This window comes from Ptychodera flava, chromosome 13 (assembly GCF_041260155.1).
Source record: "Ptychodera flava strain L36383 chromosome 13, AS_Pfla_20210202, whole genome shotgun sequence".
In the NCBI taxonomy this organism is placed as follows: domain Eukaryota; kingdom Metazoa; phylum Hemichordata; class Enteropneusta; family Ptychoderidae; genus Ptychodera; species Ptychodera flava.
Genome location: NC_091940.1, coordinates 7945452 through 7959624, shown reverse-complemented (window position 1 = coordinate 7959624; position 14173 = coordinate 7945452). Strand labels below are relative to the sequence as shown.

The 14173-nt window shown below is 38.5% G+C and overlaps 1 protein-coding gene across 1 annotated transcript; it reads right to left on the bottom strand.

The window, feature by feature from the left end:
- Nucleotides 1-5540: 5540 nt before the first annotated feature.
- Nucleotides 5541-14152, bottom strand: LOC139147299 (cytochrome c1, heme protein, mitochondrial-like). Its single transcript, XM_070718347.1, has 8 exons — nt 14002-14152; nt 13478-13522; nt 9347-9498; nt 8906-9032; nt 8444-8561; nt 7534-7734; nt 6583-6683; nt 5541-6038 (listed from the first exon to the last, which is right to left on the bottom strand). The coding sequence occupies exons 1-8, from the start codon at nt 14074-14076 to the stop codon at nt 5937-5939; spliced, it is 921 nt and encodes a 306-aa protein (XP_070574448.1). The 5' UTR covers nt 14077-14152; the 3' UTR covers nt 5541-5936.
- Nucleotides 14153-14173: the final 21 nt, after the last annotated feature.

Sequence of the window (14173 nt, the reverse complement as noted above, 5' to 3'; positions counted from 1 at the left end):
TATTTTAGAGTTTTTAGAAATAAAAGTCATTAAAAGAGATAAAATGGTTCCAGATTTTGTTTAATTAGAACTGTTTGATGACATAAAAATGTTATTCACTTTTCACTGAATTACCTACCGAACTATGGAATCAGAAAATGAATAAAAATAGGGACGCAAAATATTTACAGATGCCCCCCCCTTATACAGTGAGCTCCCCTCTACTACCCCTTAAAGTTTCAAAGCCCCCCCCCCCCACCAGTATTAGTGAATACCGCCTTATGCGATACCAGGATGAAACCATGAGTTTTCCTGGCTCAACATGTGTATTCGGTATCAAATGAACCACCTAGATAGGGGACGCTATTGGATAATGACAAGCATACGGATATCATAGACTTTACAAGTCATTTCCGGTGTGTTGCTTCGCACAGTAATACGGTTTACAGAATGTATGGATTAATACGACAGTGTCCTAATCGTCTTTGATTCGTGGTACCATGGTCATTTACATCATTCGTATTTTCTTCGGTGAACGAATAAAAAATATTATTGAATAAATATGTAAATATTCACTGGGAAATCCTGAAAGGAAAATAGTGGTGCAGTTTCTGAACAAATGACGGATAAAACACATTCCATTCAGTAATGTATTTAGAATTGTACGTACTCTCTGTGATGTTGTAAAATCTCCTTATCCAACTATAATACCGGTATATCAAATCTTCTCAATAAGGAAATAGCTCATTAGGGCCCCTCCCGCCAGCAATCATATTTAAATTTCATAAAGCCTTTTCATTTTATCAATATAAAATTATAAATACGATTTATTTATTTAAAATGTGATATAAAAATATATAGAAAACATATTGAAAATTATTATTCATCCATGTCAGGTTGATAACATACATAAATGAATAAGAACGCACAAATGACATCTGTTTTGATCGATGACCGTAAAACATCTGAACCTAAATCCCTGCTCGAGTATAACTATAAACCTCTTCCCCACTAAGAGGATTTTTTGAAATGCTGTACATCCTTGTATACATCCCTACTCTAGTTTAGCTCAGATATGGAATTAAACAAATCGAACTGTAGTATGGCTGGATTTAGGATATGTGAAGCTGCGGCCGACTGACCAACTATCAAATACGAAGATGTCTTCATCGGGCAATATTTAATGTCAACAGGACGATGCGGCAATAACTGTGCTGTGGAAGGATATAAGGGGACAATAAGAGGACAATATTTCTTGTGAGGGTGTGCGTATAGGAAACTGCTATAAATCATTATAGTTGGCAAAATTACTGTTTTATACCGAAGAAACTATTCACAGGTGTTAAGTAGTGCAAATTTGAGGTTAGTGTACGTATTTTTATTATCAACAGGTACAGTGCGACCATGAACATCTATACTTTACACGGTCATGAGCTTTATTTATGCTGTACAGGGGAACATTGAAAATTCCCTATTTTCTGATTCGTGTTTTTTCATGATTTTGGGTCATTTTTGCTGTCAAACAAAAAGTATTAACTTTCCGTATCATTGAAGTTCGCACTGTTCTAATTTATAAAAATTTATAAAAATTTAATTGAGAATGATTAATGGTCGATCCATGCTGTCTTGTTCGCAAAAATGGCAGCAAAATATTGTAAAATGGATAAGATCGTCTAAGAACATGAAATGCGTTCATGGTGTCCTTGGTAGTTTCCTTCACAATGTCTTCAAGCTCTGGCCATTCTCCGATTTCTGGCAATTGCTGACAACTAAATCAAATATATTCAGAGCTCGGGACTCCATTTTCAAATTAAAATACATCGTCAATGCTGATAGGTCAACAGTATACATCGTCTCCTTGTTCTTGTTTCAACATGTTCAAGTGCGTATCGTCAATTGGTTCCCGTTTCAGGTATCATTTGTGGTATTGCTGGAATATTTTTCATCGTTGACATGTTTTGTAGACTCCGGAAAATACAATTCTCTCAAGAAGACCAAGGGCATTAATATTCAAATACATTCTTTTCTCATTTTTGTCTTTTTTTTGTTTCTTGCACATGCGCAGAGGAATTTTTGCAGAATCTTGTTAAACCCGGTATTTCTCGGTGGAGGTCTCTCGGTTAAAGTTACACCTATAATAGAAGAGTTCCTTCGCCTTGCCTATCACGCTTTCTAGTGATTACACAAAGTCTCTATGGTTAATTTCTGCTTTGTCAGCTGGTGTTTCAAACGGTTAACCCACAATTATATATATTACAGAGTCAACCTTGTACACAGGGCAAATGTTATTGTTAAATGAAGAAGTTTAGCTGTCTGCAATAATATCAGACCTTTACATAAACAGAGCTTGACTAACAAGTTGAACATCAGGCGTCGCAACACGATTTGGGAGTAGAACGTGTATTTTATGAACAAAATAAAAAATAATGGAAGTATATAACATCACAATTTACAACTCAAGGATGATTAACTTCTCTCTTTCGTTGTTTCCTACTTGTTCAGCTGTGATTTCACTTCGATTTTACTTATCCCTGAATAGCTTACGGCTTTTAATTGGTACCAGAGAAATAATATATTTGTTATTATTGCTTCATGTCTTTCTCCCCAGATGTGCACCGTGTGTTCCGTCTCCTCTTTTATCTTTTCCATGTCTTTGAAAGCATTCATTCAAGTCAATATGTTGTCGTGATCGGAGCTCCCTCTTATTTCCAATCTGTTGTGTGGATCTGCTGAGTTGCCAGTCCTCACTATGATCTTAAAGAAAATACCAGTGTCTCTGAAGTGCTTCGGAATGAAGGATTGTGGTTCGAGCTGTTAAAGATGGGAGTCATTACAGATTTTTTCACCTGCCTCGCCTCTATAATGACTGCACTTTCGAAAACAAGACGTACGCTCCCTTGGCATTATATACTTCAAAGGAAAGAATAAATCTGAAAACGTACACGTGCAAGTTCCAATTTGAGTCAGTGCATTATTCTTGAGATGGACTACAGCCAGAATTTGACAGAAACGTGGTTCAAGCAAAACCATGATTGCAAACATGCATGGAACTATGTATATTTCCATATTCATTTGTTGGGTATCGTGTAGGCGTAGTGTCTGTAGGACATCATGGATCCGTTTCACTCTAGAGTAGAACCACAAGATAATTGATTCTTGATTCAACGGTTTTTGACCGTTTCCATATTTGCTCTTACTATTCGGACTTGCATCTTCATTTAAACAAACTTGAAGTTGCATGCATGTAAATCCGGTGTTACATCTTTACATCAGAGATGTAGATGATAAATACATGTATTTTCAATTTTGACACTGACACTCATGCATGCGGTATATACGAACTACAGCTACTTATGCTTGAAGATCTCAGCTCCCATGCTTTTTACGTACTTAAGGTAAGACGCGCCTCCGTGACAGATATTCGGACTCTCAAACTTTTACACTTCTTTTCTGATACACCATTTGTGGGTTTATTTTAAAACTCTTGGCGTAAGAAAACTTTTCACGGACTCAGTTTTTCGAAATTCGAAAATCTTATTTTTTCTTCATAGAGTTCACACATGAATGGCGGCCATTTTGAATTTTAAATATCGGTAAATCTTGGGTAATTTGTTTCTCTGGTACCAAAATTTGCAAGGTGACCCCCGATTTTTATTCTTGATTTTGAAAAAGAATAGTTGAAAGACTCCTTAAGGTAAGTTTGAACAAAAGTTAAGTCTTTCACTTACGAGACGCGTTCTACCTTAAAGGGCTTACTAAAGCTGCTTTGTAGACCCATTTCCTCTATCTTTAGGGACTAACGTATTCATTTGAACAAAAATCACATCGAGCACTAGTGCAGTGATGCATCTCCCGAACATATATCATGCTGGTTATCACGCTGCGTTATGACTCTCTGCGGTGGGTGGGAATCTAGACATACAAGTAACATAGACACATGTACATATATGGACTACTTATAGTTACTACTAGACTTGGTTCAAGTCGGTGAATTTAAAAAAAATAAAATCATTTATAATAGTTTCTTTTGTGTCTCTCCTATTTTGTACAAACCTATCCGGAATTTGGCAGCTCACGCCAGGTTTTCCCAGCGATTGAATGCGTCACGTTTGAGTCTGCGCAGTAGTGAGTTAGTTTCTGCCGGATGAAACTCCGCTGTATAGCGTTCACTCCACTCATCGCGTTCACCCTACTCATCGCGTCCACTCACGCGCGCGTTTCACATGAAAGCAAAATACAAATCATTGCGTTCACTCCACTCAAACATTCACAAATCACAGACTTGAACCAAGTCTAAGTTACTACATGCCTATAGACATACGACAGGGTCTAGAACTTCAGGGGATTGTTGTATGGAAGACAGCATTGATTTTTGGGCAGTTGTTTCAGTAAAGCTTTGAAAAGACCGATGTCGACTTTGCCATCTTCTTTAAAGGGATTTTTACAAAATAAGTCTGAACAGCATACCTACTGAATTGTCTAAGTAGAGACTGAAAAATGAAACTAAAACTGTATGGATATCACAGGAACTAGAAGACAAAAACAACATTTCAGGTGCAGGAAGGTATATTACAATGTGGATGCGATGTTGCCAGCAATATTAACCATACGTATGCCGATATCATTGGTATCACCTTGCAGTAGCAACACAAGACTTTAGTACTACTAATGATGTGTCATTGTGCTTTACGGTGGAGTGTGCCTGGTGGACAAATATTCTTACTCTCAAATTTACAAACCTTTTGCAGGGGCAGATTTTTTTGAAGCTCTTGGAATACGAAGTATTTTCACCATATTAGTTTTTTTCAAAAATCGAAAATCTTACTTTTCTCATTGAGTCAACACATAGATGGTGGCCATTCTGAATTTAACATATTGGTAAATGATAGGTAATTTGTTTCTCTAGTGCCAAACTTTGTACGGTGACTCCAGATTTATATTGTTGGTTTCTTAAGAGAATTGTTGAATGTTTCACCGAGGAAAGTTTCAGAAAAAGCTGAATTTTTTCTCTTTCGAGGCGCATGCAACCTTAAATGGGGAGTTTCAGGATCATGAGTGCACAATAGGAGGATTAATGATGATGCGGGCATTTGCATACACTTGGCCTGAGTTACTGAATTTTCATAGCATCGCTTTGACCATATGATAAAATTGAACAACCATAATGGGCACTTTCATGGCATGTGCAAAAAGGGGTCAAATGGTGGTACAAGGGTACACATTCTGAAATATGTGCATTCTCTGACTAAAAACTGAAATTTTCAGTTTATTTTTGACTCAAGTTTAGTCGCTACATATTCACAGACATAATATGCAAGATTCAATGACAGTGAATGCTGAAACAAGGCAAAATTATGGGATTCTGGGACCAAACATGACACGTCCTATCAGTAGTGTGGCTATTTTACATTTGCATAGATGTACGATAATCCGGCTTTTCTAGGGCAAGTTCCTGTTTTAGCAAACACGATTCTATATTACATTGTCTACGCTTGTTAGTATGCGACCTTAAGTTAAAGAGTTCAACATCCTGCACATATGAAGACACAGCACTCCTGAGCTAAGTATGAAGACATAATATTTATTTTTGTTTTGTTTGAACTTGGAACTGTTTGAATTATAATACAATAGACGGCTTGCAATGGCTCTTTATATATTGTGTAATCTTCTTGTGAACACAGTTAGAAAAAAGATATTCTTGGTTTCTCACTTCACACGGTCTTGTGTTGTTTTGTACATCAGAGAAAATCTTGTTAAAAATTAACTCCACAGGACTGCAGACACTTTACAGAAATTCCTTGAAATTCATTTATTTTACCGGCTGTAGTCGATCACTTTCAGTCCTTAAAACATGGGCCTGCTTCTTTTTTAAAAAAGAACACTTTAAAAGCACATAACTTTTACACACACTTTTTAGGAAGTAAACAAATCTGGGGACTAGATCATGTCACACGATGCTACTGTGGACGGTACGCTAGTTTACGGCTCTTGAGAACAGTCCACTTGTGTCTCTTCAGGTAGTAACTGAAGCCTATTAGCAGTGAGAAAATCATGATGGCCTACATGGAGAGAAGAAACGAAAACGTGAATAAGTAACTACTCTATCTTTCAAAATAATTTTCAATATGAGGAAAAAATAATGCATTAAATGATTTGGCCTTTCCGATAATGAATCTTCCCCTACTTCATGTAACCTCTTTTGACATAAAATGCATGAATTTGAACAAATTACTTTGAGGCAAACTGTTAGGCTGATTTTCAGACCGTTCACATGAAAATGACACCTCTCAAAAACAATGCAAACCACCAGAGGAGGAAACTTTTGTGTTGATGCTTGCATGCTGTCAACTCCAACTCATAGTTTGGAGAAGAGGCGTACATTGCTTCACATGATAAAGCCAACAAAAAAGTGCGACTGATCAAATTTGGAAACCCACTTGTGAAATTTGAAAATTAAATTCCTGTGTGCATCTTGTACATATCAGCTTACATGATGGGTCTGATAGAGGTATTGATATGCACCTATCAATGAAACTTTGATGGCAATATCATTATTTCTCAAATATCAGCAAACTACGGTAGCTCTAGTCATGATAAACCTACCTTAAGACCCATACGCTTGCGTTGGTCATGCTCTGGTTCTGCTGCCCATCTCAAGAAAACACACACATCCTTTGCCATCTGACTCATTGAAGCATGAGTACCTTCAAGTAGAAATACAGACACTAGCGTGAACTTCACAGAAAAGATTTGTCACAAATGGATTTCATCACAGTAGATTGTCAGCACCGGAAACAATACCACTTTTACCCCTTAGAAAAACCAACGTTTACTTTATCCTGTTGTTATCTGTGGACAGACTATGTCTATTGGCAAGAAGAATGGAATGAAACAACGTTGGTCGAGTTTTGAAAAGTTATAATGATTATGGGATATTTGCTAGTAATAGTACTTTTTTTATTGATTTCTGATGGAGTACATCAGTAAAGAGGTGTAATTAAGCAGTACCATGTTTTTTTCTACTCATTCAACTGCATTATGCACTGTACCTCCTCTTAGGTAGAACGCACCTCGGGGACAGATATTCGGACTCTCAAACTTTTACAATTCTCTTCTGATATACCAAATGTGGGGGTTCGTTTTAAGGCTTTTGGTGAAAGAAAACTTTTCACCAGCTTAGTTTTTCGAAATTCGAAAATTTTTATTTTTCTCCATGGAGTTAACACGGGGATGGCGGCCATTTTGAATTTCTAATATCGGTTAATCTTGGGTAATTTGTTTCTCTAGTACCAAAATTTGCACGGTGACCCCCTATTTTTATTCTTGATTTTGAAAAAGAATGATTGAAAGATTCTTTGAGGAAAGTTAGAGCAAAAGTTTCAGTCTTTCACTTTCGAGGTGCATACTGACTTAAGTCTAATCTGCATGTAAAAGAATGCTGTTTTCATGGCGAGCACCTGAATTCCGTAAGAGGAATGACCAAGGTTTACGACAATGTCACGTACAGATATTAAACCTTTGACATGATAAAGTGGTTGAAATAACAAAACTCACCATCATCATACTCCACTGCACCATCATACAACTGTTGTGCCATTCCTATAGCTCCACCAGGGAAATAAGGATTGTAATAGAGTCCCTCACGCATTTCAATACCTGCTGGTGGGTCACAGTAACCGGTCAGCAATGAAAAGATGTAATCTTCACCACCATGACGGGCTGCTGTGATGTAACTTAGATCTGGAGGTAGTGCACCTGTTAAAGAAGCAAATGTTTGTATTAATACATCAGAAAGGTTGATCTTTGGAAACCCTGAAAGAGCTATATCATTTCTGTACTCTGTCTTTCTCCTTGTGAACCTATAAGTGATTTCTACAAGTCATAAACTGAAAATACTTTAATCCCACTAATATTTTTTGTCAAAGATGGTAAGCTGTGACTGTTACTTGGGTTTTAAAGTCTGTTATGGAGGTGTCCTTCAGATGGTAAAGCAATGAGAATTTTGAAACAAAGAATTGTTACCAGAGTTTCTGAACTATTCACCTGTATTTGCGAACTTTATTTAAAATGGCAACTTGGGCAAGTTCTGTATTTAGATGGAATAATTGTGATACTGTCAGGTAGCAATTCCTCATATTTCCTGAGAATCAAACATCATTATTTGACTAAATAATGTGAGATTCACTTGGTTGAACATTTGACAGTTGTACACAGATAAGCTGACAGGGATGTGCAGTGCACTGCATTTTACATTTCTCATGAAGACATGTTAAGACACTGATAACTGTTCCTCCCCAATGTGAAGATATCACTAACACATTCTGACTCACAATTTATTACCATTCAAAATTTATCTAATGGCCAGATAAAAAGAAATCTGCCAATGTCACAAACAGCTAATTGTCCAGTATCTTTGAATTAAGCTGTTTAAGTGCAAAGTTCTTTAAGATCCGATTAGCCTCACCATTGTTTGCTGCTCTAGCGGCTTCTTCATTTGGGTATGGCTTTGGAAAGTAGTCAGACAATTTTCCTGGTCTCTGAAACATTTCACCCTCATCATTTGGGCCATCCTCTATCTGGACCTGAAATTGCAGGAATGGGAGAAGATGAAGTAAGTGTAGTCATTAATTGTCTAATATTGGCTTCTGTAAAACAACTTTTGCATCAATGTTGTCGACTTTCATACAAATACAAATGATTGTTACCAGGTGCTAAATTTATGCATACTGCTATATACTTTTACTCTTTTCAGGTACATATAATTGCTCACGGAATGCATACCCCTGCCTTGGTAACATTTTTGATGACCTGTGTCATTGTATAAACTGGCTGCTTATTTTATTAGTTTGCATTCAAGGCAATACATGTATTGTAGGAAATATATCTAACGCAAGAGCATATTCAATATTTATCAACTACAACTTACATCTTCTGCCAGCAATCTAGCCTCAGCTTCACTAAAGCACACTCCTACCAAGTTACGGAAAGCCAAATAGTCCATGCTATGGCAGGCAGCACAGACTTGTTTGTAGACCTGAAAACCACGGCGAATGCTATGGCCGAAAAATAAAAGTGATGAGATTATTCAGAGACAAGAAATATAGACTCACATTCAAGAAGTTGGATGTTTATTACTGGGCGCTGCTATGAATAGTCAGTACAACTTTGATCCGACTAAGCAATGTCACATTGAGCCTGAGTGAGAGACGGACAATAGAATACGATCCTTCTTCGGTTCAAGAACGCTATAGACATTTGAAAATTGTAAGCAATTTTTAATGTATTTGAGCATGTACATCCCCTGTCATGAATACAATGTAGGTAGAAGACAATAAATTATGAAAACAGACTCATGCAAAGAGTGTACCTTCTGTGGTCGAGCGCCGAAAACATGCCTTTGTGATCCCATGGATGTGTGGGGGCGTGAAGTTCTAGTTCTTCTTGAGCTTTGACTGACATTTCCAGAGCACTTATCACACCAACACCGCCAGCTGTAATTGCCCCGAGTGCTGATAGAATCTGATGAAAGAGACATACGGCAAGTTCAGGCTGATGACTATTAAAATGAAGCAGTGTGTTCATCTTTGAACAAGACTGCATGTCAGTGAGTGCCAGACTAAGATGCTGTAAAGGCAACAGTAATCGCAGAAAACATGATAGTCTCAGATGATAACTGTATTATAAATGCCCAATTCAATTGCAAAATTGTTGACAGAAACATTATTTACATGATTAGGAAAGTGTTTCATGACAGTCACACAGTTGGACCATGATTCTCACAAAAACTACATCAAGTCCATCAAGTGAACGTTGATTTTGAATGAGTTCAGAAAATTTTGAAATTTCTGGATAACTGAAAAGCACAGTTGAAAACATCACTTGTGCAGACACTCAGTATTTTCATTTTATCTAAAGGATCTTACAATTTTAATAAGCCTGTCTTACTGCATCAATTAGTCAAGTCCACCTAACCTGCAGAAACTAGTACAAGTGTCAGTCACTGACCCAATGTAGAGTATCTCTGACTTAATCTATTTCATTACTGTCAATTGCACTGCGTACAGTATGTATCTGTCATTGTGGTTGCAATATACCGTATTCCTCCGATTCTAAAACCCTGCCCGATTATAACGCCCCCCCAGCATTATTTCATCGATTCGTAATTGGTTGTTAGTTCGTTTATAACGCCCCCCAGGGGGGGTACATCCAAATTCTGACTGGAACAGTAGAGCCATTGTCATGTAATGAGACAAGGATATCCGAGACACCTGCGTTGCTTATCAAAGTCATAAACAAGTGCCAAAGTGAAGTATCAAACCTCAAAACAAGCGCACTATTATTTGGTGTTGGAATATTTCAATCGGGAACGGTTCTATCGTTCCTGGCGATAAAATTCCACTTGGATTTCGCTATGTAAATGAACATTAAAAGAGTTGGATTTTTGAGCGTCTCGATCTAGTACAATGCCGTATTTTCGTCACTGTCATTTTGCTACCGTCAAAATAAGCGGATTTTTGAACATCTTGATCAAGTACGAATCGAAATATTTCGATGCCAAAAATACCAAACTTCATAAACGGCCCTATACACTTACAGTTTGAACAAAAACGTGCATGTTTGTACCATATTCCGAACAGTTGATCATAAATGACTGAATTCCACATCAAGAGACATTTCGTTCATCAATGCAAATAATAAAAAACTTAAAAGATTTATTGCCAAAAATTCAATTCATCAAATCATAAGCAGATTGGCGTAGCAATCTCTCGTCTCGGCCAGCCAATGTTTCAACACTTTATCAGTTCGATAAAGTGTTCATCAGTTCTAGCGCCTGCCTGTTCGTAAGCTCACATTTTGTTTCGAGATACGGTTAGACTTTTTGAAACTACCGTAGGAGCAAAATAATAAACTCACAACATGTACATGTGTAATTGATCGTTTATTTTAAGGAGTACGCTAATTGAAAATCGTAAATAGAAAACATCGGATGGACACCACCACATGCATGTGCTGAACCACCGTCGGTGGCTGAACAGAACTTTACCCTGACCTCATGCACTGACACCTTTGACCTATTGCGTGAATTGACCAATCATAGCCAGCGGAACTTTAGGGACTTTCCCTTCACTCACTGTCTGACCTTTGGCCATGCTATGGGGAGCTAGCTGCTGCTGGGGAGCGCAACGAAGTATCGTGGTGATTATCTATACACGAAATACGAACATTTATTGCTATCGTATTGTTTGGCAAAAGACGGTATGGCAAATACGCTAAATTTCAAAACTTGTAGATCTCCATTGATTTATACTGTACAGTTTCGACTGTCAGTATCGACGCAACATGGCCATGAGTCGATATCACCATGGATGTCTATTTTTTACATCCATGATATCACAAAGTATGAGTTGTCTGCAGCGCTCGCGTGAATCAAAAAAACATTGCATTAATTAGCATAAATTAACTACGACGTTCGATTTCGCGGTGACACCCGTTTATACAGCCCCCCACATCTTTTCCGTCACCTTTGGTTCTGAAAAGGGGGTTTTAGAATCGGAGGAATACGGTACTACAGGTAATCATGCAACATTTACTGAAGGAGATCATTTTCAATATATATCAGATGATCACTGTTGTGTGGCTTCAAAGAGATCACTCATGACAAAATGATGTGTGTGTCTTGGAAAAGTTAACACAGTTTTCATCTGAGTCACTCTTTGACCAAGTAGTTTCCAAAATGGCATACTTTAAAACGACACATCCTGGTTAGAAAGTAGGACAAGTTGCTGTGAAATATGGTATTCACATTTTGTAAAATAATCTGATCTTTGTGGGTTACATCTGAAGACTGCTTATTTTAAAGCGCAGTGGTCGTCGCGCTGCGCGTGCGTGATTTTTTTGTTGATAAACATAAATTTTTGTAAACATAAGTCTTCTCAACTTCAATAGGAGTGAGATGGGAGCAGTCCCCCACTTTGTTAAGGCCTTTGTAAGACTCAACATCATGCAATAGTAAAATATTATGATCGGTAACGAACTTCAGTGGTGTATTTCTATCTATAAACTCGTGTAGAGCTACGAACATTGGGACACTACACTCAGCACATTATGTCGCTGAGTTTACTGCACGCAGACACAGTGAACAAAAAGCTTTGATCGCGCGCGATGGGACTGTGGTACAGTACAGTGAAAATACATAACTAAAATGATCAACATTGCCTATATATGTAGACCAGCAACAAGCACAATGCCTAACACAAAAGTTACACTCAAGACTATGATCGGCAAGCCAGAACAGGACACGGGAGATGTTGTTGGGAGACGGTCACCGCGTTGACGTATACACGGATATACATGTAGAGAATCCGGTCCCACAACGACTTGGCCCACAACCAACTGTTACTTCTCCTAGTATTACGTGGTAAGAAATACTAAAATGACAGGAAACAATAGACAAAACGAGCGGGTTTTCGCGGCATTTGGCAGGAAATTGCACGGCTACACCGTGCATAGATGTATCGAGAGATCCTGTGCCCTGGTCCTGTGCACGGTCAGGGCAGTGATCCAACCTAGCGGTGCTGGGCAAACTTCGTTGTTGTACCTCCTGATTGCCGGGTAGGTCTGAATCCTCTTTCAAGTGAGATAACCCCCACATAACAAGAACACCTATGAAAGGTCCTTCGCTTGACTTGATACCTGTACTCGGAATTCTCGTTTGCACCCCAAACGGGGTAAACATTGTAGTTGAGTTGGATTCTCCACAGCCGAGTGTAGCGCGCCATATACCCGGTTTGACACGGACGTTCATACAGACCACGGAACGGAACAGATGCAGAAATGCTTCTTGCTGCAGCGGGCATTGCTCTGCGAGCTGTAGATTTCTGTAGTTTGGGTTGTTGTCTTTGTACTCCTGTCGGGCCTCTTGAAATGAAAGCTCTCGTCCTTGCTAGCGATGTCGAAAACTAGAGCCCGGTCGTTGATAGTCTGTTGGCGTATACATGCGTACATGCGTACGTCTAGCTCTATGGCTCGAGCGATAACAGTAGCCGAGCCCCATTCAACTGATTCAAGAAAATCATGAGCAAATGTGATCTCAATCCAGCGTGCAATTATTGTTCAATATTCAGCAGATATTTAACTAAGATTAATTGACCTTTTATTGCGTGTTACATTTGGTTAGTTGGTACGCTTGTGACAGATCAGCCGCCATTTTAACAAGCGGCAATATCGCAAACATTACAATCAAGCCGTAACATGTGCGGCGTTCTTGGATTTGTTTACAACAGAGGGGGGACCCCCTCAGGAGGATGCGCAGCGCGACGACCACTGCGCTTTAATTTCATATGTTATAAGATACTGAACTGTTTCACTTTTTTTATATCATGAGGCAAATAAACAATTACAGTACATGTATAGGGGCTGTGTGTTGTGTTTACATAATTCTGTCTGGACCATGTCCATTCACCATAAATAATTAATTTAAGTAAAATTCTGTACTTACCAGTTTTCTGCCACGCGATAAATTTGCAAATGCGGACATGTTGGCCTAAGGAAGAAATAAATTAAAGTTTAACTGTTACTAACATCAGATGGTAGTCTAGAGCATGAACAGTTGAAAGTGAGAACGCATACGCCAGAGTTACATCACGAGCCAGGGTCACCGCATCGTAATGAATTGCAAGTTCAAGTTGCCTTTGCTGTGGGCACTACATACCTTGACGGTTTCTCTGATTTTCAGCTAAGTTTGAGACAGTATCGGGGGTTTCATGTGTGAAATCAAACCGTTTCATTAACACCAATATAAAGTGATGAAATAACATACTTAATTCAGATTCTTGCTTTTGTAGGGCCTAAAAAGTTTGACCTGCAACGTACGTGCAGATTGAAATACAATACATACGCTGGCATGAACGAGGTCAAGAAAGCCGGTTCCTGTTTATGACCAGAAACACGGAGATACAGATCCCTGATTCCGGTGTAACGAATTATTGGACTATGTGAAGAGAAGATGACAAGTTCACTTACCCTTGGTGCACCTATCACGGAATGGACCCGTAAAAGCGTCCGACACTGGGTGACACCGTTCCGTAACGCCGCCATGTTGGCTTATGTAGTACTTCACCTTAAGAGGTGGTAGCTCTATATCCCATCATACATTAGGAGTCAAACTATCTTTCCCCACTTTCACTGCTTTTTA